At 42.0% G+C, this 25,979-nt stretch overlaps 1 protein-coding gene across 1 annotated transcript; it reads right to left on the bottom strand.

Annotated features, from left to right (window-relative positions):
* Positions 1 to 34: 34 nt before the first annotated feature.
* On the bottom strand, positions 35 to 24,722 carry caln2 (calneuron 2). Its single transcript, XM_034098520.2, has 6 exons — positions 24,550 to 24,722; positions 19,240 to 19,364; positions 15,996 to 16,139; positions 13,956 to 14,068; positions 5,933 to 6,086; positions 35 to 3,655 (listed from the first exon to the last, which is right to left on the bottom strand). The coding sequence occupies exons 2-6, from the start codon at positions 19,355 to 19,357 to the stop codon at positions 3,528 to 3,530; spliced, it is 657 nt and encodes a 218-aa protein (XP_033954411.1). The 5' UTR covers positions 19,358 to 19,364; positions 24,550 to 24,722; the 3' UTR covers positions 35 to 3,527.
* Positions 24,723 to 25,979: the final 1,257 nt, after the last annotated feature.

The raw sequence follows: 25,979 nt of genomic DNA, 5'->3' as shown, positions 1-25,979 counted from the left end.
ATATTTCTATCAAAACAAGGTTTTATTGCATCAACATATATGGATATATTTTTTTTAGATTAGACAGATTAAACTTGTTATTTGCATTTTTAAATATTCACTCAGTTGGCGACTATTGCTGTTTTCTTTCTCCTTTTCTAAGCAGCATGCCAAGGTTTACATATAAAACCTGTGTTGGTAAAAACAAATCTTAAAAGCAACTCTGAAAAACATGAACATCATGATTTGATTCCCAGATGTACAGTATAATAATGTACACTTTAAAAGTGTTGATACAAGTTTTTTTCTACAAGTGCCCCTTACCAAACCATGAAAGGATGTCTGAATGGACGTGGACTTTGTTAAGATAGAATGGTCTATGCTGGTTTCAAAAGGACCGTGATGCTAATGGCCAACAGTGAGAACATTGGTCAGATTTCAATGTGCCGAGAATATGAAAGACTGACTCACAAGGATAAGTGTAGCATACATTATACAGCAGTTTTCACATGACTGTGAGGCAGTGAGAACATTTAATAAAAATCTAAAACACACAATATATTTTATTCAATGTCAATTTTAACCCACAGTGAGTACAGACTCTACCCGATACGACGTGAAACAGATGATGAAGATGTGACCTTGTTTTTGCATATTTATGAAAATGCCCTCTCCTGCACTCTGATTTGATTGATAGCTGGTAGAAACTAGAAAAAATGGCTATTACAGTATAAACTGGACAGTCAAATATGTGAAAGTAGGACATACATACCTACATTTAAACCAAGGCTATGCCACCATGGAAAGATTAAACTGATTCCACAGTCTTTCAAAAAGACATGAAAATCTAAACAACAACATGCATACTGATTTACATTATAATACACTTTTTGCTGTGATACTTGATCTTACAAAGCAATTTTTTTTTTAAGAGAAAGCCCTCTTCCCTTTATTTCCTGGACAGCAAACTCACATGGCTGCACGTAAGGTGATGGAAATATCTGGCATTGTTTTCATCACACAACAGAACATATAATTGCCTCAAGATCCAAGGGGAGCACCGAGCAATTGAGGAATCCACAAACAGGATGTCGCCATTATGGCACATTATGTTGCAACAAATGATCACCAACAAATGTACGACAAAGATCATCATTATAGGGCTGGGCAATATGGTTTAAATAACTGTCACATTATAAATGAAAATATGTTATCTGTTAATACCAAAAATGTATGGAATTTAGAAATAATAGACATTAGGTTTACTGTTTTGACGCGGATAATGACTTTAAAGGCCCCCTATTATACTGCTTTTCATCAATATATTATAGGTCTCGGATATATACAAACATGTCTCTGAAGTGTTTGGCTCGAAACACCAAACAGATCATTGCAGCATCCCATAATCCCCTCTGTTTCAGCCCTGTTTCAAAAGTGCTGATTCTGTGTCTGTTACTTTGATGGAAATAAGGACCACTCCCAACCAAGTTACCTTGGTTGGTGATTGGCTAATGGTTACACAAGCCAAAAAATCGTTATGACATCATAAAGTGGCAAAAATCTGATCAGCTCATTTTCAGACAGGTTGTTATATAAATGGATCAGGACAAAAAGTGAGCGAATATTTTTTCCTGAAACTTTCAGAATCTCTTTACACAGAGGGGACACATGTTGATGTATAAAAGACATGACAAAGTGGATTTTGCACAATAGGTGACCTTTAAAATAACTTAATCTCAGTCGTAGTCTTGTTTTGAAATGACTATTTGATCTAAATCTTCTGCTAAAACAACAGAATAATGGACATCATTACTGGTATGATACTATTCTAACAGTGGATTAACAATGACATTTCTGTAATGCAGAGCTCTACACCGAAAGAAAAAAGAAAATCCTCAAACGTAATCTGTGGAGTCACTGGGATTTTCATCCTCGGGGGGCTCCATTATAAAGACGAGCATGACTGCCTGTTCTTGTCAAACCCCCTGACTCCAGTAAGCTCTTTAAAATTGTAGTGCTATCAGGTCGATGGTCTGAACCATAAACTGTAGCTATGACTCCAGAAACTAACCGAGGTCCTGCATCAGCCACTTCAGTCTCAAAACCTGAGTGCTGGTGCGACAACACAATTTGGGTTCTTGGGGAAACACTTGGTTTTGCATTTAAGAAACAGTGAACCAAATCAGACCAAAATGTGACATCAACACAACAAATATCTAAGCTCAAATTCAGTGGCGTTGTTCTTCACTTCTGAACACCTTGTAGACATGGTAGTTCAAGTGTTTAGCTGCAGTTCTCATTTAAACCACTAGAATGCAACCTTTTCCAAAAAGAAACTGCTGCTGTACCTCCAGCATGTCACAGCTCAACTGTATATCCCTGATTTATCTCACTAGTTTCCACCCTTCATACATTCTGCTGTTGTGAACAAACACTACATTACACAAGATAATTACTACTATATATACAGAGAGATTCATGGGAGCTAGACAAATGTTTGATATGGCAGTGTACATACTGGCATGCTTTTTGTGCAGTTTATAATTACCACAGTTGGGCTGTATTACAAGGAGATATTGAGGTGAAGGATTTTTTACCAACGCATAACTGAAAACATGGGAATGTATATCTGTTCCTACTAATTATCACAAACCTTCATATATTTTCCTCTCAGACGGCCTGAGCTTATTATGTGCTGTCTAGTGAAGGTAGAGGTTAACCGCTTCAACCCCCTTGAGAAATACATTTTTGGACTGTCTCTCAGAGTAGGAAGTTAATTTATCAGGAGAGACTTCAGATATTTGGTCCACCTGAAGCACAGAATTAAGTCAAAAAGAGACCTTTTCTGCTTTTTGCTTTAAATCCATGTGCTCCAGTATAGACCAAATCTATTTTGTGATACATTAGTTACTATCTTTGACACACCTACAGACAAAGAGATGATTCCCAAGTTTCCCCTCACTGAGTATTGAGTTGTGCTCCTTACACAAAGACTTCATGTGCCCTGACATTTAGTGGACTGAGTTGGTCGATGATGTTTAAACATGACTATTTGAGATGTGATGGATTTACAATACATTTAAATACAGTGCCTGACATTCAGTGCTCTCATTCACTCACATTCAGCTACTTCTCTAAGGTAAATATGCAGTTGTTCATAATAACCACTGTTATTTTTAAATTAGGAATGGCTCAAAGCACCTGATAAACTTTTTCTGGTAATTAGAAAATCAAGTTTAAAGAGTGGTCTCTGTCAAAATAACACCCTCTATTTATTCTCACGTTTTTTTTTATAAAAACATAATTGTTTCAGTTCTTTGTGACCCGTAAGTCCAGTAACTATACATGGTGACATCTTCAATGCAAAACAAATGTATATTTCTCATCATCTCACTCACATTTACTACTAAAGTTCAAATGAACCTAAAAAAACCTCAACTGATTGTTTAGAGAAGTGCTCGGGTTGTAGCTGGTCCTGCTTTGGCTGCAAAGACGAGATGTGAGGTCGTGGCTGTTCTGTCCACTCGCCATGCTCACAGTGCAATTGGTTACTCCATGCCGTTCCGCAGCATCTGATTGGCTGCGATGAGCATGACACTGATAATGAAAGCCATGGCGAAGGCGCAGATCAGGCTCTTCCTGACACACGTCTGCCGATTCTTCTTCTTGGGATGGACTGTGAAGAAGACAAAATAAATGAGAGACAGGTTTAGAGTTTTGGATTGTTAAGCTCAAGTGTTGGCCTCTCGTTTGATGATGATTGGTTAACTTATCGACAGGTTTATTGACTTCAAAAGAATGATACAAAATAAATATATAATACGTGATTGGTTGACATTTTTGGCAATGCACTTCAAGATTGTTACCACTCTGTCTCTCACACTTTATATGTGACCAACATTATCTGGGGAAGTGATTTGATTAGAGGCACAAACTCAATCTAATACTCCCTATGATGCAGCAAAAACAAAGACAAGAGGAGTGACATCAAACTTTAAGGTTGTTCCACCTATCTGTGGGCTGAAAGACAGTTTCCCCCTAAAGACATAATCTCAGGAGATGGAAAAAAGGAGAAGAGCAGAGTCCGATGTGTCCTCCAACAGGCCTTGCAGCAAAAGCAACAACCAAAGGTTTCCTCTCTTCGCTCCCTTGTCTTAGTTTGTTAGAATCACACGCTGCATCAATAAATCAACTCAGAGTTCTGAGTCGAGGATCTAAGAGGGACTGTGCAAGGCGTTGAAGTCCCAACGGACAGGAAGAAGATGGGAAGGACGCATGAAAGAGGGAAGTTGAGGATATGGGAAGATGGTTAATTGAAAGTAAAACAGCTGTTCTCTTCAAGAGAGGCTCTTTTTACCTCTATCTCTTTTAATTCTTCCAACTTGTCCCCTTTTAGCGCCTTTCGACTGTTTCCTCTTCCTAACTCCTTCCCTAAACACCCAAACACTTTCCAGCACTTCCCTGATCCGTTCTTTAGCCTCTTATCTCCTCCTTCACTGTCCCTCCCTCTGCTAAGTTTCTCCATTTCCTCCCAGCTGTCTCCTTTTAGGCCTCCCCCAGACTGTAGGCCAGTACCCAATAGATTCATTAAGACTTTCACAGCTTTCTAGCGTGTTTGATCTGTCTTTACCTTTGTGCTAGTCTGACTTGTGGATGTTTCACAGAAGTAAGGCAATTTATAGCTCTGCACCATAACTAAGACGAGGTCAGACTTCCTTTTTTTCTTCCTTCTCATCTCCCTAAAGCAACATAACTTAGTCTGAAAGTATTTCTCAACTAAAATGCCTTCTGTGTTGGGCACTCAGATATTAACAACCTGTCTTCTTCTTGGCTTTGAAAAATAAAGAAATAAATGCATGACCTCGAGATTAATAGATGTTATCATTTAAATATCACATCTGTTTTCCTGAATATACGTCAGCATTCATGACCTTGCCCTCAGGATCTCCTCGATTCAAATAAAACATCTGTGGTGGTGGGTAATGATTTTGGTAGAGCAGCACATTTAAAATGAGGAATTTCCCCTTGAATCTTTCGGTGCAAGGCTAAGAAAGTCATTTAAAAGCATGTTTGTTAATCAATAAGTATCTTGGATTCCCATGGATGTACATCTTAATGAGTCTTACGTTTTAGCCTTTGAACAGAACTTTGCTTTGAGTAAACATAATGTTTTTCCACAAAATGAAAATAATTCACTCAAGATCTGTCACGTTTTCTTGATGTAGCTATAGGTAGCAACTAGCTAGCTATATGAAAAAAATACTTGAAGCTTATTGGTTTATTATCTCTTATAAACAGCTGAAACAGCCGTCAATTACTCTCACAAGACCAATAGGAAAGGCTCAAGAAATCTGAATTGTGGGTATTAATTGGAGTTCTGGAAACAGGCTCAACCCTGTTTACTTATGCTAAACTATGCTAATTGCGTCTGGCAGTAGCTCCATATTTAAGTGAACTCTAACTCTGGCGAAAACACAAACATTGCTATTCCAAAAATGTTGAACTTAAACGAACGGATTAAGATCACATCATTTATTTGTAAACGTAGGTAGATTTGGTTTGGAGATAAAAGACAAGGAATCCATTATGACCTAAAACAACACAGACAACAGACAGACAGTCACATCTAAGCACATTTAAAAACCAGTAGTACTAACATGAGCAATCCACAAAGTTAATGAATGAATAAATAAATAGGCATTGCTTCCATAGCATCTGTGTGATGCTGCTACAACTCCTGCTGAGTCATGATCCGACATAGAGCTGGATAATCGCTGTAACTGCCTGAGTTACAGAAATTAAGCACGTTTTTTGGAGAATATTTTGGTCATAGATACATTAACTCATACTCAACATAACTTTCGAAAATAGCCCATCAAGTGAATTACAAAAGACTGCAGCAACAGTACAGGTATTAATAACAGCAAAGTTTCCAAGAGAGCAGCTTCCTCACCTCCCTCGTACTCAGGGCAGTTTCCTGAGCTTTCGTTGAGGCCTTCCTCCTCGGTGATGATGATGTTCTCGATGTCCTTCATTGTCAGGTGGTCCCTGAAGGCGTGGAACAGCACCTGCTTCAGCTCATCCAGAGACAGCTGCTGCATGTCAAACTGCAGGGGCACAAGACAATCAATGCAGACACTGTCACCCACAAACTGGCTATATGAGGGCAGATAAATATAGAAGATACGACTGAGGTGTGAAATGTACAAGCTGCATGAAATGATGGCATGCACGGATTGCTTTTAAATGTGTTTATTTTTATGTACACGTTATAAGAAGGGATGATGTGTGTTGTAATGTATTGGCAGCATGTTTGCCTATGCATCACTGGTTCTATTTGTGGGTGCTAGAATCAGTATGCAACCTGTGTGTGCTCTGATAAAGGGGGATGCAAGCGCAATTGGTTTAATGGATGTATCAATTACAATGGAAATACCAGCATACTAACGTCCTTGTAGGTGGTTGTTTTCTGAGTTGTGTGTGCATGTTAGTGTTTAAAATGATTAATGGGCTCAAATTCTGAATCTTAGCCTCTGTCCCATTCCTGTGTGCCCTTCCTAAACATCACGTCCTTGCTGCCCCCACAGATCCTCTCTATAATACATACACACACTTGCACACCCCCTCCTGGAACCCACTATCATCCAGGTCCAGGTTATTTACCTCACAGACAGCCACAAATACAATCAGTCGCTTGGTTTAGCACAACAGATGGACATACTGAGGCAGGCGAGGCAAAGAGGAAGAAGATAGGGGGTATATTTCTCGAGAAAAACGAAAAGGACATACTGTAGGAAGGAAAAAAAGTAAAGTGAAGTCAGAGAAAATTGAGATGAAAGAAGTAGTGGATCAGTGAGATGGAGTAGGGTTGGGTATCGAACCTCTGAGTAGTTTGACATTGGAGAAATGTTGCTACTACTTTGAAGATCGATACCGCTCTCATTTCTGTTCTTTAAATATGTAACATTTGCTTCAGGCTGGAAACAGGGGCCTGGCTCCATCTAAATGTAACAACAATCTGCCAACCAGAACAAAGAAAGATCACTTTTTGTTTTTGAGTGTGCCTTTTTTTTCTTTTTTTAAACGAGCAGTGACTTTCTAGAGTCAAGTTGTCCCTATTAGGTTGCCAGGCAACTAGCGGAGACTCTAGCAAGTCACAACACCGTCCAACAGTTTAAACAACTAAGATAAGTAAAAAAACAAACCAGATAACATGCTTATTAGAGAGACTTCGGTGCAAGAGTTTCTACATTTGACAACAGTCATGATGCTTCCAGCTGTCTCATGGTTTATATTTAAATAACAGATATGACAGTGGATCCGATGCAAAAAGCTAGTCCTTATTTGAACATGGTTTTGTAGAGGACCTCATTTTGGGTTTGGTAACACAACCCAGACATCCTTTTGTTTTTGCACTAGTATTACACAAATTCAAATTAAACCCAGCTCTATTTTTGGATGTTCTCTGCAGTCAGATTACAACAAGGCAACAAAGCAATCAGTGGAACATAACCACAATATAATGCAATCTTTTAGAGGTATGATATCATCTATCAACAGGCAAACATGAACATGATGACACACACACACACACACACACACACACACACACACACACACACACACACACACACACACACACACACACACACACACACACACACACACACACACACACACACACACACACACACACACACACACACACACACACACACACACACACACACACACACACACACACACACACACACACACACACACACAACTGGGACATTGCAGTAAATATGAGAATGATTTATTTCATGCAATAAATCATTATGTCTCTAACGTTTACTTTTCACCCTCTCAAATGTTCATACTCTATCTGGGAGCTAAGGTTGAAGAGAACATCCAATAATTGTGTGCAATCAATAATTGAGTTCCATTTCTGGATCCAGCCGAAATGACATTTTCTTTCTTTTTGAAAAGGTTTGGTTTCACTCGGTGGCTTTTAGAATATGAAACAGGCAACAGTGACAGGAGAAGTTAAAGACAGATGGGTGGTCTCACACAAAGAAGAAGATTCTAAATGATGGCATCATAAATTGTTGGCATATAAAGATAAAAAAACACAATCCAAAAAACGAGTTAGAGAACAAGCTGTTGTCTATGGGCTATCAGAGCGACTTCATCTCAGATCTATCTTCGAAACCCTTCCTTTTCAGCAGGTCGTTTATGGGATCATATTATAGGTTTTTATGGTCAATCAATAACACAGATGCCGTTTTACAGTTAGAGTTTCAACGGCTCTGACCCATGCTACCTTGTGTGGTTCTCCTTCTTGCAAAAGGTGTCTCTCCTTAAGGGAAATGGAGCCACATCTTTTCAGACTGCAGCCGCAGGACAGACACAATGACAGCTCAAGGAGCGCGAGGATTTTCAATGTTCCTGTCAGTCTGTCTGAGGGGGGAAAAGCCACTGTGGAGCCTCTTCATGTTAATGTAGCAACCAGGTGAGTGATTTCTCCTCCTGTCTCTAACGGGTGTACACACACACACACACACACACACACACACACACACACACACACACACACACACACACACACACACACACACACACACACACACACACACACACACACACACACACAATCATCATCGGCGGTCACTCGTAGTCGAGTATGACTGTCCTCCTTCTTGGTCCTTGTGGGTCTTCAGGTGGGCATAGAGGCCGATTCTGGACCCGATTATTCTTGTGCAATGTGGACATGGGAATGTAGTGGTGGAGGGTTTGGGTTGGACCTGTTTGGTGGTTGATCTCTCCTTCCTGAGTCTGCGCTTGTCTTGTGCAGCATGGCAGAGATCATCATTGTATAGTGCAGCACACACACTCTTTCTCTTTTCAATACAACAACTTTCCCTGTCTCCCTCTGAGGTCTGTGTAATACGCACGCCACACACACACACACACACACACACACACACACACACACACACACACACACACACACACACACACACACACACACACACACACACACACACACACACACACACACACACACACACACACACACACACACACACACACACACACACACACACACACACACACACACACACACACGAGGGGCAGGGGATGTAAATATTCGATAGTTTGACTGTCTGAGTATTTTGTCTTTCAATGAATACACTCAATTATTGAGTTGTGTCTGGGTATGTTCGTGTTTGACATGAAAACAGCAAGGGATCGTGCCCAGTGACCGGTGACGGAGCGAGGACACATCAATCAGAAGAACAGGTGCTCAGACGTCGCCCCTCTCTTTTAATCCTGCCCTCGTACAGAACAAGCTTTCTGTCAGTCGTCCACCTGCTTTGTCTTCTGACCCTTCTCTTAAAGGTCACCCAGAGTGACAACCTGCTTTGTTTTATTCTGTACTTGTTCTGTCCTATTCTTCTGTCTAGCAGCAGTGCCGTCAGGGTTAGGTGGAAACTCCAAGTTCAAAGGAAGTTTCTGTCCCACTTTGTACGTAAGTGATTTAACAAGACTATACCAAGATGCATATGTTCTCAACACTGTGTGCACACAATTGCAAACTAAAACATAAAGAGGACACTTTTTAGTGTAAAATTGCAGGTAAGATACTTTTCTTTTTTTACAAAAAGAGCAGCCAACCACAGATGAATCATGGATGAACTAAATCCACGGAAGAAAAATATGTCACAATTGAATTTTATGAAATGCAGTCTGAAACAAAAATATTCCCTATATTTTTTTTGCTGACACAAAAAAGCCCCGTCATAATCCTTTTTTCAATGTAGAGGAAATAATACAAGTGAATGGGGTCAACATTTGAACTAGATGTCACCATCAAACGTCCCCAGCTGATGGCTGACATAGACACTTTTTTATAACAAGTTTTCTAAAATTGCAAGTTCAAATTTGCATATTAGGCCTTTTATTTATTAAACAAGTGCTAAACTGAGTGCTGAGAAATAACATATTCTGTGAGAAGACCTTTAAGGATAGGCATGTACAGTATAGGGGGACATTCCATATATATCATGCAGAGGAATAGGGTTAACTATTTACCTAATAGATATCACTATGAAACTTCCAGAGCACTTAACTTGTTTAAATGCTAATTTCTATCATTTTATACAAACCGAAATAAATGAAGCAAAACAAATGTATGTGAATTGTTGATGTTTTCCTTCCACTTGTCTGAAATAAGTTATCTTATGACAAGTGATGGAAGCAAAATAGACCAACATTCCCAGACAACCCAGTGTATTCAAAATTATGTTTTTGCATGTAGCCGTAAAATAATTACAATCACAGTAGCGCACTTTGGATAAAACCATCCACAAAATGGCAGTAATTATGTAACATTTTTTATTTGGCATGGGTCATCACTGCAGCCGGTCTCAACAGACACAGACGGCAGCTATAAGTCTGTCCCTTGGTTCTCTCTCCTTTATCCTGCTGGTCAGTCTCTGTTTTCATTAACAATAACAGGTGGTTGACAGACAAAACTTCAAGTCAATAGTAAAAAAAAAGTGTATATAACTTTTACTCATCACTTTTAACGTGACTTTTGACACAAACGAGTCCAGACTGGGTGTTTCAACAGTTTCACAGTCTGACATTTGATTTTCACACTGTGGAAATAAATGGACATCATTAGCTGCCTGGAGAGACTCACCCGAAATAAATGACAGAGTAGGTTTTTCAAGTGATTAAAATGACTTTTTTTGAGGAAGTGACCTCTTTCTGTCTTACAATAAATGACTGTTCTGTCTTTTTCACAAAGGTGGAAGTAGAATAATGGTGTTACTGAACATTACAGGGTGTCTTGGAAAAATTGAAGGTGAATGGTTGACATTTGGAGAGCATGACTAACGTCCCATATCATAACTCAATGTTGGTTTGTTTTAGCCATGACCACCATTTGTTCCTATCATTAGAGCAGAAGTTTGAGATTCTTTAGAGGTGTTGGTGGGTGGACTGTTGTGTTATTGTTAGATAGATTACACCTGTTTCCAGTCTAACTAAAGCTGCTGGTGGAAGCTTAATATTTGCTGTAAAGACTTGAGACCGTATCAATCTTAACACATTTTTAAACATGTAGTTGCATAAAATCAAACATCTAGCTAACCAAACACTGCAGCACTTTAAACTTGAATAATCAACACTTTGCTCTGTTATTTTTCTATGTTTGCCTCTAAGGCATCTGGAGGAAAAATACTTTTTTTAAAACAAATTCAACGTGGTGAGTAATTTATTTATAAAATATATTTTTCTGGGTCAAGTATTTTAGGTTTTTAGAATATTCTGCAGACATCTATCCTGCACTCTCTCCGTGCTAAAATAATGCATAGACTTTAAACATTGTTGTGATAGCTTAAGCTTGTTTTGGTTTTACATCTTTAGGGACTGTATCTTAATTAGCAGTGGAAGACTGGGTGCTTCCCTATTCCAAATCTAATTTACGGACTGTCAGCAGAAATGATATAACTTGAGTCAGGAGTTTTTCAAAGCAGATATCCAAATTTCCTCGAGCTTTTACTCAGACCATGCTCCAGTGGAAAACATTTAGCTCACAGGAGCAGGATCACGTGCACGAACAAAAAGTATTCAACACATTCGCACACACAATGCAATCATAAACAAAAGGTGCCGACTCCGGTCACCTTGAAGAATCATTAAACATCTCACTGTGCAGAGATAATATGCGCACATGCTCAACTGAGTCATTATGGCCCACTGTGATGTGCCTCTTTCTCTTTTCAATACAACAACTTTCCCTGTCTCCCTCTGAGGTCTGTGTAATACGCACGCCACACACACACACACACACACACACACACACACACACACACACACACACACACACACACACACACACACACACACACACACACACACACACACACACACACACACACACACACACACACACACACACACACACACACACACATACCATGTATACATCACTTCAGGGGACATTACATTGACTTACATGCCTGTCCTGGAGACTTATCCTAACCTTAACCATAACCAACACATGCCTAACCCTTACCCTAACCCTTAACCTTACCCTAATCCTAAACCTAACCAAGTCTTCACCCTAAAATGAATGATTCCCCTCATGGGGACCTCCAATTTGTCCTCATAAGGGAGGCGAGTCCCCACACGTGACTGTGTAAACAGATTTAGGTCCCCACAAGTATAGTAATGCTAGGCCACACATACAAACACACACACACACACACGCACGCACACACACACACACACACACACACACGCACGCACGCACGCACGCACGCACGCACGCACGCACGCACGCACGCACGCACGCACGCACGCACGCACACACACACACACACACACACACACACACACACACACACACACACACACACACACACACACACACACACACACACACATACACACACACAAAACGCTCTCACTGTCCCCAGAGACAAACTTCGTCCCACCATTGCATCCCCCTCCTCCTCCTTTCTCTTCCTATATTCTTTTGCACTCTGCTTTCATTTCTCCTGCTTCTCTCTTCCGTCTCTAATTTTTATTTCCCCTTCTTCCTGTTTTCTTTTAGTCTTTCTTTCTCTTTGTGGGAGGTGAACATTTTAAATCATCCCTGAGACGAACACTGTCTGCGACCTTCATGAATCACAGGCTCTCGTACCGCTCGTTTCATTTTCTCCCACTCTCCTCCTTTTTCTCTTATATTCCTGCATCCTTATGTGGGGCACAACCATCATCTCCCCTCCACTTCCACATAGTGCATTGTCCAGCTCTACATCCTCTTCTCTCTTTCAGCCACACTCGTGTGTCTTGCTCCATCCTTCAATGTGTCTCATTGAAGCAATCCATTCCCCGCATTTGAAAAATAAATGATTTTGATGTTTAATTCAGAATATCCCGATGTATGAATGGCATAGACTCAGAGCCTTGTTTTTTTAGCCATATTATCTCAAGTGATTGCACAATGAAATCAAGAATAAAGAACGTTCTTTATTCTTGTGTGTGCGTGTTTCAGGTTACAAACACACACTGGGCCAGTGTGTGTTTGTAACCTGAAACACGCACACACCTCATTTCAGTGAGTCACCCTCTTAATGTTTCTCCTTTCATTTGACTCAAGAAAAGCAAAAAGAACAGCTTCCTGAGATTTGATGGCCTGCTCAAACACTCACACTGCCCCCCCGCTCCTACACCTGCACTTTTCATTATTGTCTCATGTGTTACCTGAGAGGTGAGGAAGAGTAGTGATAAAGCACTCTGAGAGCAGCACATTTTCCTTACGTGAAAATGTCTAAAAACAAAGCAAGCACGTTCAAAAGTATGCAGATGCGCTGTAGCCTTAATCACCAGTGGGCCCAGTTTGGACACTTGAAAGCACACAAGCTCAGACTTTCCAAATAATGATTATGGTAATACCCTCTGCAACACTGGGAATGATATCACCGCAAAAACATACTCACATAAAGAAAAGAAAAAAATAAAGAAAATACTTAATTCTCAGCAGTTCTCTTTTCCTTCAAGGCCCTGAGTCATAAGCAAGAAAGTCTCTAAAGAAGCGAGTGTGGGGCCTGAGAGTCTGTGTGTGTGTGTGTGTGTGTGTGTGTGTGTGTGTGTGTGTGTGTGTGTGTGTGTGTGTGTGTGTGTGTGTGTGTGTGTGTGTGTGTGTGTGTGTGTGTGTGTGTGTGTGTGTGTGTGTGTGTGTGTGTGTGCGTGTGTGTGTGTGTGTGTGTGTGTGTGTGAGTGTGTATTTTTGCTCTTAAGTAGGTGTGTGCAGAGCCTCTGCTTAAATAATGGCTTGTTCTTCAGGATTTAAGACTCTACCTGACGGCTGAAAAACACAGTGAGAGGTGAGGAAGAGTAGTGATAAGTGATGAGGATGGATAGTGATGAGAAGCAGATTCAAGCATCAGAAGGAAAGAGGAGGTTTTGTCTGTCACCTGCCAGAAGATGTTGTCGATGGTGGTGCCCAGGAACCCTTCTCTGTTGTCAGAAGACAGCAGTTTGGGCCCCAGTATCGTCATGAACTCCTCAAAGTCCACCTGGCCATCCCCTGCACACACACACACACACACACACACACACACACACACACACACACACACACACACACACACACACACACACACACACACACACACACACACACACACACACACACACACACACACACACACACACACACACACACACACACACACACACACACACACACACACACACACACACACACACACACACACACACACAGTCAGGAAAGCTGGCAGACAGGAGCTGAATAATGCATTTTGGTTCGGAAGTTTATTCGCTTGCAGAAACAAAGAAAATCTCCCTGCGATAGATCAACAGATGGATGTTCCCTCATCCGTGACAAACACCCATGCATCATCAGCACTAATTCATCTTTTGAATAAGGTGTGTGCACCTGTGCAAGTGCGTGCAAGCCATTGTGGGATAGTTCTTGCATCGATGTGACAATTCAGGGAACCTTTCACAATTTCAAATTCAAGGGACACAGCTTGAGAGGGTTGGCATTACGAATTCTACCGGTGCATCATGATTCATGCTGGAGATAGCAATCAACAGCCAGCGTCCCACAGCATTAATACTCAGAGAACATCTCCCCGATATCATGTTCTATAACTAACAGAGTCACTGCATGAATAGTTTTATACATATATATTAGCCAATATTGATATTATCACCCGTAAAAAAAATTCTCTAATGTTGTATTTGTTGTTTTTTATAATAGGCCGCATATTGAAGGGAATAAGATACTTAAGTCTCCATGCTGCTGGAAGTAGGAAAACACTTTATTTAATGGGTCTGTAATTTCTGAATAATGTGATTTAGTGCTAATTACTGGGTACATAGAGACAATATTAAAGTGACACTCTTGTAATGAATTAATTCTATTGAATTAATTGCTGCGTAACCTTGGAAGTATTAAGTCACTGCTCTGCAGGCGAGCCGAACAAGCACAAATGTGAAATCTGTCAACAGGCAAGCATCCAATTCAACATTTAAGGGTAGTTACGTTTCAATTATGTCAGTGTGAATGGATTGATGGATAGCTCAAGGAAGATTTCATTTTTGCCCGACCATAAGTTTCAAATTACACATTTATTGTCAGGGAACTTCTTGCAAATGACTTGGACATTGCCGACCTTTGAAATAAAGCGTTGTCTTGTATTACAGAATATTATTAGCACCAAGCAGGCATAAGTTCTCTGTTATAAAACATAACTGCAGTTTCTAAAAATGTAGCTTTTAATTAGCATAATATAATCTTGTATTTAAAGACTACTATGCCTAAAGAGGGAAAGATATAAATATAATGCCAGAGATCAGCGGATTCAAATAACCGAAGCAGGGACTTAATGACATTACATTAATCATCTGAAGGAGCGTGCAGGTTGTCTAACACCTGATGATAATTGGCATTCTGAAATGAAATGTGGCTGTGACCGCTTTCAGTGACTTATTAGAGCCGCCATGGAGATGATAGAAGTCAGGGGAGCAGAAATACTGTCTCCCCTCAGAACAAATGGCAGCGCTCCTCTCAGAGGCTCTTAACACTCATGGAGGCAAAAACAAAAAAGCTTTTAGTTGTGACCTTTGATATTTACCGCATGCTGTGGAATCAAGAGCAGGCAGATAAGAGCCAGAGGAAAGATTGACTAGCTTGTTTGTGATTCAGGGACTGCTTAGGATTAATTGCAATCATCTATGGATTTACAATGAGGGCCGGAGTTTAAGGAGAAGGAGCAGACAGGTTCGCTCTTTATTGTCTCCAGGGTAATTTATTTTTGACAGTTCACCTGCGAGGCAATTTAGAGACAATTTAGAGACAATTTAGCAAAAACATTGTTAAGGTGGCTGTAACTCGAATGTTCATTTCGCCTAAAGCAAGTAAAGTAAACATTTAGTGAAGTGCTGCATGCATGCACCCAAGTGTGTGACCTTATGTAGTGGCTCACCATCCATGTCCAGTCTCTGCATGATGATGGCCAGCTCCACTTCGCTGGGCATGTAACCCAGGGAGCGCATGGCCATGCCCAGCTCCTGCTTGGAGATGAAACCATTCCCATCACGGTCCAAAATACGAAACGCTTCACGGATCTCTGCACGACAAATACACAACATATCACTGTACATCCTATGAGTATTACACGAGATCTACTATATCTGTTAAGAAATACCAATACAGTGCCTTTTATGCAACGCTTTGATACATTCTGGTGGATACGTGTAGTTTGTATGTCAACTTGAATGTGTTTGTCGTGTGGTGCTGAATGATGTGAGGGTTTCTGGGTTGGGAGGTGGGGTAAGAAGTGAATATACATTTTACATAACCTTTGTTTTGTTAATGTTTTGTGTTTTGGGACTCTTCATAGCAGTAGATTATTTCCTTGTCTATACTGCTGTAACACTGCGAACAAGACTGAACATGTTCTTTTGTCCAAACACTTGACAAAAACATGACATATGTTATTTTTATGTTTTCTGGCAAGCAGTTGATGCGGTTGTGTGAAGGCAGAAATAGTGTAATGTTGTCATAGCAACCTAAAACCTCTTAGGGAGGAGGTCGGGCTGGCTGTGTGACTTTGGCACTTTGCATCTCTTACCTCTGATCTGCTTTCGGTTTCTTTTAATCAACCCCGAAATCTTTCCCTAACCCTGAAGTGATTCATAATCAATATCTTATAACAACCATGGATTAAAAGTCCTCTTGCGAGTTAAACGGGTCCATTTAATGGATCTGAACAAGGGGTTCGATTGGCTCACCGACAATAAGGGCATCGCATCAGAAAATCCTGATATGTGTCAAGTCAAAAAACCTAGCCTACTGGCTGTTTAGTTTTGAGGACTTGTTGGAGTTGTGACAACGGAAATAGCTCATAGACTTACACACTGTTTCAGGGAGCCATTAGACAGTGTGTGTAGACGAAATGAATGATTAACAGATTTGAGCAGGCGTGTGGACGGTGCTGAAAGGTGCTTCCCTGGTGCTGATAACAGGCCTTCCCTTTAACTGGATGTGCTACAACCTTTCTCACAGGCAAATGAAGGTGAGAGTGATCTCCCGCTCTCCCTCCTCCTCCCCCTGTCTCTTCCTTGTCTCTCTTACATCTTTATATACTTATTGTATTTTACAAACCCTAAGGGACTGTACCAATCCTTCCACACAGCACAATCTCCTCCAGCGATGCCAAGAGCATTTCCGACTCTCTCCTCCCACATAAAATGCTTCCTTCTAACTTGAAATTGCAAGTAGACGCACCCAGCTCACGAGGCATCTATCTGTTCGCGCAGCAGACTTGTTGAAACCTTTGAGGACTTCCTTCCTGGTCAATATCGGACTAATTACCTGCCAATCTGTCGGCACTATCCGAGCGGAGGTGATCCAATTGATCGACTTGACAAAGACAGCCGAGACGGACTTTGAAAGTCCTTATTGGATTTATTTTCAGTGGATCTCTACACTTCAGAGACGTAAGAGTTTGTCATTGCAGCTGTCATTCGGCATTCATGCAGATCTTTACAGGAGAAATGCAACGGAGAAGAGGGGGCTGTCTTGTCTACTTTCGAGCTGGTGTTATGGCACCCCCTCTGTAACTTTGGCCAGGATGATCATAATCTCACAAAAATCACACTTGTGTTAGTTATTCCACTGAAGTAAACAAAAGCATTCACTCTGAGTCTACCAGGTGAAATATTAAACAACATATCCCTGAGATGTATCCTTTTTCCAACTTACAACAACAACATTTGCATGAAGTAATTTTCTCCGTCTCTCTCAGGCTCTGTGTCATTAATATTCTTGTATTGACAAGCTGCTCTTTTCTCTGTATGTGTACGTCTGTCTCGGATCCGTCTACTATAACTGTCTTTGCTCTGTCAGCTGCGCCAGAGCCAAAGTTCAGTCGCAGCTCCCTTATAAGCCTGCAAATATCCCCAGCGGCTGATAACTAGACTGGAGTGCCGAGCCGCTGCCTAAATAAAGTGAGAATCAGAGGCGAGGGATTGGAGAATGCGGGCAAGCATGCAGCCTCCCAAAACAAAGTGAATTTGTATGCAGCTCAACAGTGTAGAGTACATTTCCAATAGGGTACAAATGAGCTGGTCCTTGATGTATTACCGCACAAGGCCTGTGTGTGTGTGTGTGTGTGTGTGTGTGTGTGTGTGTGTGTGTGTGTGTGTGTGTGTGTGTGTGTGTGTGTGTGTGTGTGTGTGTGTGCGTGCGTGCGTGCGTGGGTGCGTGCGTGCGTGCGTGTGTGTGTGTGTGTGTGTGTGTGTGTGTGTGTGTGTGTGTGTGTGAGCGTGCAGCCCTGCCTGTGTGTGGCTGTGTATTATGAATTCAACCCTCCAGGACTGTACATGTTCTCTCTGTGATTGATGAAACTCATCAAAACCAGACAAAAGGAAAGTTGCGATCTCACACAGGAGTGATGAACTGGCCGTCTGTCTGCACTAACAGATAGAAGGACCGTCAGCAGCTCTCTGAAGTGGGATTAAGAGTTTTCAGATGCTGGCAGCAAGCACCAAAGATATGTTGTCCACATCAAACAAGCCAATTGGTTGCTTTAGATCTGCGGCTGACAGGGCTTAGATAATGCCTCAGCATGATGTCTGGACTCTAAGTGTACACATTATATATATATATATAACATCTCAATAGGTCCAAACTGTTTTGTCCTCCTAGCTGTCCTTGACGAACAAAACCCAGACAGAGGCCAACCGGTCTAATGATGGTACTGCTTTCAGCAAACAAAGCAAGTGTTATAGTGAACTGGGTTGAGTTGTGCACAAGGGACACTGGATTAAAAGATTTATGCTACAAAGTGCTTCTTACCAAAGCGCATTCGAGCCAACTACAATATAATGCTTTTGTGAGAGCTGATGGCACCACTTTTTCTAAGATTGACTGAAAACTTGAACCAACAAAACCAACATCAATCATTGGTGTCGTTCTTCAGGCTGTCTATATTTTATTCCCTTTCATTCTGAGTCCTGTGACTGCTTTAATTTCATAATCACAGTCATTGGAAACCAATGCATCCAGTCAAGCTGTGACAAAGGGGCTAAATGGAAAAGCCATTCCCCGGGATAATTGAGGCGTTGTAACTGCATTGTTCCAGCAGTGAAACGTTAATTGCTAGTACCTCACACTTTGCTCCGCACCCCCACCACCTCCCACCCTCTCTCTGCGAGACCACTCACCTCCCAGCTCCTCGGTGGAGATGCTGTTGAGCTGGAAGGCTTCGTTGCCCTCCGCCAGGGAGCTGCTCAGGTAGTTGTCTGGATAGAGCAGGCCCGCCCGCACATGGTGGAATGGCATCTTCTCCCTGCAGATCACACACACACACACACACACACACACACACACACACACACACACACACACACACACACACACACACACACACACACACACACACACACACACACACACACACACACACACACACACACACACACACACACACACACACACACACACACACAAATCAACAGGTAAGAGGGATTTGAGTATCAGTGTGTGTGGTGTGTACCCTCGATGTAAATCCTGATACCAGCACACTTGTGAGCCCTTTTATTAGGGAGGCAGTCCAAACTTTTTAAGAGTGTGCCGAAGACTTTCCTTTAAAAAAGAAAAAGAAAAAGCATATTGTTAAATCTGGTTTCTAGATTACCCTGAGTCCTACATGTTATGGTATTTTATTGAATGTTTTTATTGTATTTTTATTGTGTTTTTATTGTATTTGTATCTATTTAATTGTATTTCACGTTCTATCTTGTGTTTTTATTATTTTCTTGCAATTTAATGTATCTATGAACACTGTCATCGATGTGTGTTAATCTGTGAAGCCCACTGAGACAAACGTGTCTGTGATGTTGGGCTATATAAATAAACGTTGACTTTGATTTTTAGAAACACAAGCTCCCGTGTTCCTTCCGCTCTGCTAATGCTCACTTCTGGAAGAAACCACTGTCTCCTCAGACATCATAGTGACAAGTTATGTAATCACATTATAATTCAACGGTGTCACAAAAAATAAAATCCACCGCTATTGTTCTTGTAAATACCATCAGCAACTCTGTATTATCCAGCGATAATTCGCTCGCTGTCTCTTTCCGGCTTGTTCTTTATTCAGGAAAAGCACTAAAGTCCTGTCACTCGCTATCGTGTCCTCGTAGCCCCCATCGTAAGATCTCTTGACTTCTTGTCCCGACAGACAATCCCCACTGCCAGCCAGCAGCTCACAGGGCACATCAGGGCTTGACAGGGCATCAATCAGCCACGGCCACTGCTGTCCTGCGATCAGTGCGAGGCTCGGCTTTGATTCATGAGAGTTGCCCCTCTGAGGGCTTTCCTTGTGTAATATTTTGACACTGGCGATATGCTTCATGCAATATTCCTGCCCATAGAACATGCTGAACTGTCGCGGTGAGAGAGCGAGAGAGATGGGAAGAGATAGAGATCCCGAGAGTATTGTGTGAGCATGCTGCTGCCAGACTGGGGAGAGAGATGGAGATAGAAAGAAGTTGGGATGTCTCTATCACAGGAAATATGGTCAAAGCAAAAACAACTCCTCTCCTCTCCATTAGTTGAGACTCATATCCTTTGTGGATCTTTTGAATCAGCGCCAAGGGGGAGAAGCGGACAAAGACTGAGCGTAAAGACAAAGACCGTGTAAAAGGTTAAGAGCTGCGGGAAAGGTGTCAGTCCGCTCTGGGGATCTGTAGAGGACACCACATGAGACAGCAGGGAGAGAGAGAGAGAGAAAGCAGACACAGTGTGTTTGCAGAAAGGTGTGTAAGTGCACATATGGTGAGCTCTCAGGAAATATATCCTTTTCCTAGTTCTACTTTACTCTTCACCTGCAGATTAGAGAGTCTCAACATGGACACAATCCCACCGACACCCACTAACATCACTCTTTTGTGTTTAGCGGTAAAGGTCACATTCGACATCCATTCAGGGGGACAAATGACTCTAGTAGTCACAGGTATTTATCGGCTCTGGCTCACGTCGGCAGTAAAGGACGACACCTGGGTGGAAACGCTCATTTAGACACATTTCTGGCATGATGATATGTGATTCATCCATAATTATTTAAAATTAAAAAAAAGGGGTTTGGACTATTTTTATAATTTGTGAATGTACAAAAACTCCATTAACAGCAGTAACATTACGTACATTACCATATTGTGCACACGTCATTAAACTTGAAAGAAACAACATAAAACTCATCAAAACATCTTTGTTAATCTTACCAGTGATCCACAATGCCGGTATGTGTTAAAAAAACACAAGTAGCATCTGTTTATAACGAACCCTGCTTCCTGCTGTGTTTGTGCATCAAAAGTTAAATACTAGAAGTAAAAAACCGTGCTCGTGTAAAAGTCTTAAAAATTGATGTGTTTCTTTTAAGAGCCGCTGCATCATAATTGACTTAACACTAGTTGTAGTTTGTATTTAGTGTTGACTGATTATGCTATCAGATGTCAGGACACAAAACATGCTGGGAATATGTGTATATCGCTTTAGATAATAGCATGTACATGCGGCAATGGTCAAATATTTTTTCTGGTCAGTTTGTAGTCCGAGTAATATTGAACAATGACATTTGATCGGACTTTTGTTGAATCTAAATCAAGCGTCTGTGTAGATACATCTGCATTGGGCAAAACATAATCTGGGAAACCATCGGGTACAGCAAAAGCGACAAAAAAACTAATAAAAAGAAAGTTGTTTTAGTTTAAATGCAGATACGGTAACTGCAGATATATTTTCTAAACTATTTGCCTCTCATTCACACAGACATCCACTCCACATGTATACACCCGAGGAGCTGCCATGGAGCACCCTGCCTGGGGTTTAGTGTCCTTCTCATAAGATGAAGACCGGCTCTATCAACTGATCAACATCCAATCCAAATATCTGTTTATTGAGATTAGCAATAATAAACAACTCTAAACTTTAACTCACTTTGAAGTTAAGCTAACCGGGCTGTAAACAATGTCCGACGCACAGAAGAGAAGCTCTTGCCCCAGACATCCATAGGCTTCACTGGGGTGCACAACATATCATGTGTTCATCCCAGAGGCTAAATCACACTGATAGCAAATGAGATCTTAGATTGGCACAGATGGCGCATTATGAATGTTGTTAACTTACATGTAACCAAACATATAATAGGTTTATTTTGGAGTGCGTTTCTGCAGAAATTGTTAGTTGATAATTGCACGTTTCCTACATTAGTGCATGCATGGCTGTTAAACAAGTTAAAGAGTGTATCTACATCTGATTCCTCCACTTGAGCTGTGAAGAGAGTGGTGTGTATTTACATCGTGAAGTAAGAAGTTTGTCACTGGGACAAAGTGATCTGTCGTGCACTACAAGTTAATATGGAAATTACTACAGAAATGATCACAAGATAAAAAAAAATGAAAAATGAAAAACAATTAATGGCTGTTAAATAAGCCGCAGCCAGTTGAAATCCCTAAATTCGTCAACTGCTCAAGTTTACGAGGAACCCAGTAATTATTTAATCAGGGGACAAATGAATTAGACATATGATGTGAAATTAATATGAGAATGTATTTTAACAGTCCATCTGCTCTAACAATTGCTCCACTGACAGAAACACCCACTCACTCGTGGTAAAAAGCAGCAGCGACGCATACACATGCATCAAACTCACTCACACAGATTCTCCGTTTTTTTCCTCTCTCTCTCTCTCTCTCTCTCTCTCTCTCTCTCTCTCTCTCTCTCTCTCTCTCTCTCTCTCTCTCTCTCTCTCATTCAATCCCTATTTTTCACTCATATATTTTTGGATTGCGTTATTTTCTACTCCTGAAAACACGGACTGTTGTCACAGAGACGGGCATGAGAGCTGACAAGCTGACAAGCTTTAGCAGAAACCCTCCACCTGATAAGCCTCATCGCCTGGCTGAGAGCAGGAAGAGGAGTGGCAGAAAGACATATAAACAGACAGACAGGTGAGAAAAAATGATGGGAGAGGGGGGTGCAGAGGGGATGAAAGGAGCAAATGAAAGCGGGCTTGCTGTCGGTTTTTGAACTGTGGGGTCATCTGCACCCCAGGGAGCTCAGTTTCAAGTCTGCAGCGTGGTGATCGGAACGAATTTAAGCTCAGACTGGAGGGAAGGCGCTCAGATGAAGGGAAAAAGGAGCAAAAGAGATTGAGCCAAAAACTGGGAATATGTAGAAAGGAGAACCATGTTTTTTCCTCACCTCCCTCCGTCCCCATGGAGAGGAATGCATTAGCAGGCAGAGAAAAGCTGAGAGGTCACAACAGTGCTTTCCCCCCACAAGCACATGGAGAGAGCTTCCATCACAAGCAGGCAGCCCAGACAAGACAACATTATTAAATGAATCCTTTTCATCAGATAAACAAAAACAAGTTGCAGCAGCCACTAATTCAAAACATGCAAAACTGTGTGATTTAACTTCATCCACTGACTGTGATGTGAATGGGATGTGTTTGCCCGCCAGGAGGACTGCAAGATAATCTTGTCCCCCAGCCATCTCTCCAATAGGTCAACCTGGGTCATCCAATACTCTCTGACTCACCACCAGCCAAGTTCAGAGGCATGGACTGGTGCACCCCTGGGTTTTCTGCCAGGTGGTCTGACACGACGCTTGGATGTTAAAAGAGTCCCACATGAAAACAGTTGGACCCCCACGATGGTCTGCCACACTGTGCGCATCTGCAGCAGAGTGAGCGCAGCTGGACTCACCGCTACATGTTACACTCACTGCACCGAGAATTGGGTGTCTGAGTAAAAAAAATAACACTCATGCGCGGTACCCTCCAAAATGCTCGCACACACACCGTCTATAATACCACGCACGTATACTGTGACATCCTCCACAGGCAGGTCCCCCAGATGGTGATGAATGTGAGGCAGGTGACAGATTTGACCATCACGCTTTATGACTCTGGAGTTTTAAAGCTATGGCATTGCACCTGAATTGGGCTTTAGACTGCAGCCTGTCCCCGTTCATCAGAAGCAATGTGAGCATGAGTGAACAGCGGAGCGGCTGATAAAGCATGATGTATATAGTGATGGAGTGCTTTACTTCCCACTGCGTGTTCAGACTATTACACTATAATTACAGTTGTACCGCGTGTGCGATGGACCTATAATCACCTAATCATACCGATCAAACCCACACAGCGCGCACTGACGCGACGCACGCAAACAGCTGGAAAGAGGTTTTCAGGAGCAGTTGCAATAGAAGGATACTGAATGCAAATAGACACAGACATCATTGCGTTGTCAGCCATTAAAACAGCACAGCTCATCGAGCCTGTCAACACTACAGGTCTATTTACACAGGCACGTTTCCACTGATCACAACAGGTGCAGTCGCCTCGTGCGCGGCTCTGCGGCCATCAACGGCATCGACGCATGGGCGGTCAGTGGCAGTAATCACCTTGATCACCTTTTAACACATGCACCCTGGGGTGGCACACCAAAGAGCGGTGAAGTGAAGCGTACCTGTCTGTGAAACGACTCTTCCCCCCGGTGTGAGATTCCCCCCGCTCGGTTAGAGCACCGCTGGCGGAGACGCTGAGGGTCTTTGGAAAGATGTGTTTAGTCTGTTTGCATCCGTCCTGTGCTCTTGAGGAGTCCGTCCGACAGCCAAAGATGGACTCATTCAGTCTGTGAGTGGGACCTGCCTCGGGGATTCACCAGCGTGTCATGTGCTCTCCACTTTACAGATAGTTATTCTCAAAAAAATATCAACTGGTTAGATGAGGAGAAGGAGGTGGATGGTGGTGATGTTGGAGATTAAGTCCGTTTTAGCTGAAGCCCAGACCCTCATGAACGGCCTCCAATTCGTTTTCTACATCTCACTTCTCATCGCCATATATTGTGAATTTGGGATGAAGCAGTTGGTAGGTAGAGCCAAATCCTCGTCCTATCAGCTCGCCCAGACGGACGCCACCCAGAACGCCCACGGGTCTGGGTCTGACAAGCGGAGCTGCTGCTGCTGCTGCTGCCGATAGACTAGATACAAGGATTCCAAAATAAAGAATCACGATTTAATGAACTGTCAAATCAAAACCGGAGGAAGACCAGTCAACAGTTAGATCGGCAAACCTGAGTGATGGGAAGGGATCTCCAGTGGCTCCCGGTGCATTTATCCCGGTGACAGACTTAACACATGTAGTCCGGTAAGGGAGGGGACACAGGGGCCGCGGCAGCAGAGGTACGACTGTGTAGGTGAGCTGGGAATATGCGACGCTGTGGCGATCAGGTGTGAGAGGGAGAGTCAGGAAGAGAGAGAGAGAGAGAGAAAAAGTCCAAAAGGGGGAGGGTGGGAGTCGATGTCCGAGCAATTAAGGTTCCAATAGATCGGTATAGCTCCAACATTTCCCTGGGGCCGTGTGTATGTGTTTTCATTTAAACGTTTTTTCACATATTTTTGTCATTGATGACCAATTATGGTTCTTAGGAAATGACATCAGCTGCAGTACTTAAATGATGCAGTGTGTGTCTTACACCCCCCTTCTCCTCTTTCCCCCCCCAACCACCCACCCATCCTAAATCTTCATCTTTGTAGGCCATATAGCGTCAACATTAAAGGCACTGTACTCCTCCCAAACCCCTCAATTTTTTTATTTTTTTACCATCCTCCCCCTCCAGTTATCTCCAGTGCTGACTGTCTGTGTGTTTCACTCGCTGCCTCTGATTAGAAAAACCCCACCACTATTCCATTTAGCCTATCCCTATTCTAATTATGTAATAGCCTGTGTGGCTCCTCTATTTCCCCCCTGCCAGTGGGACCGCAGCAGCAGCTCAATTGCAGTGTTGGCCTCAAGATTGAAAACTGTGCCTCCAGCACTGCTGCACTGTTTTAATAAAAAAAAGTGGTTAAATCAACTTCTTAAACCAGCCTCTATCTCCCTTCTGCCTATTGCAAT

The sequence above is a fragment of the Pseudochaenichthys georgianus genome, chromosome 14 (assembly GCF_902827115.2).
Source record: "Pseudochaenichthys georgianus chromosome 14, fPseGeo1.2, whole genome shotgun sequence".
Taxonomy (NCBI): Eukaryota; Metazoa; Chordata; class Actinopteri; order Perciformes; family Channichthyidae; genus Pseudochaenichthys; species Pseudochaenichthys georgianus.
Note: the sequence above shows the minus strand (reverse complement) of the source record. Positions and strands in the feature narration are given on the sequence as shown.

What these genes read in the sequence shown, in the direction of transcription:
- caln2 (XM_034098520.2), bottom strand. Translation starts at nt 19,357, where the DNA reads ATGCCATTCCACCATGTGCGGGCGGGCCTGCTCTATCCAGACAACTAC. An exon ending in CTCCACCGAGGAGCTGGGAG is followed by an intron (nt 16,140 to 19,239) that starts GTGAGTGGTCTC and finishes TTTGTCGTGCAG; the next exon opens with AGATCCGTGAAGCGTTTCGT. An exon ending in GCAGAGACTGGACATGGATG is followed by an intron (nt 14,069 to 15,995) that starts GTGAGCCACTAC and finishes GTGTGTGTGCAG; the next exon opens with GGGATGGCCAGGTGGACTTT.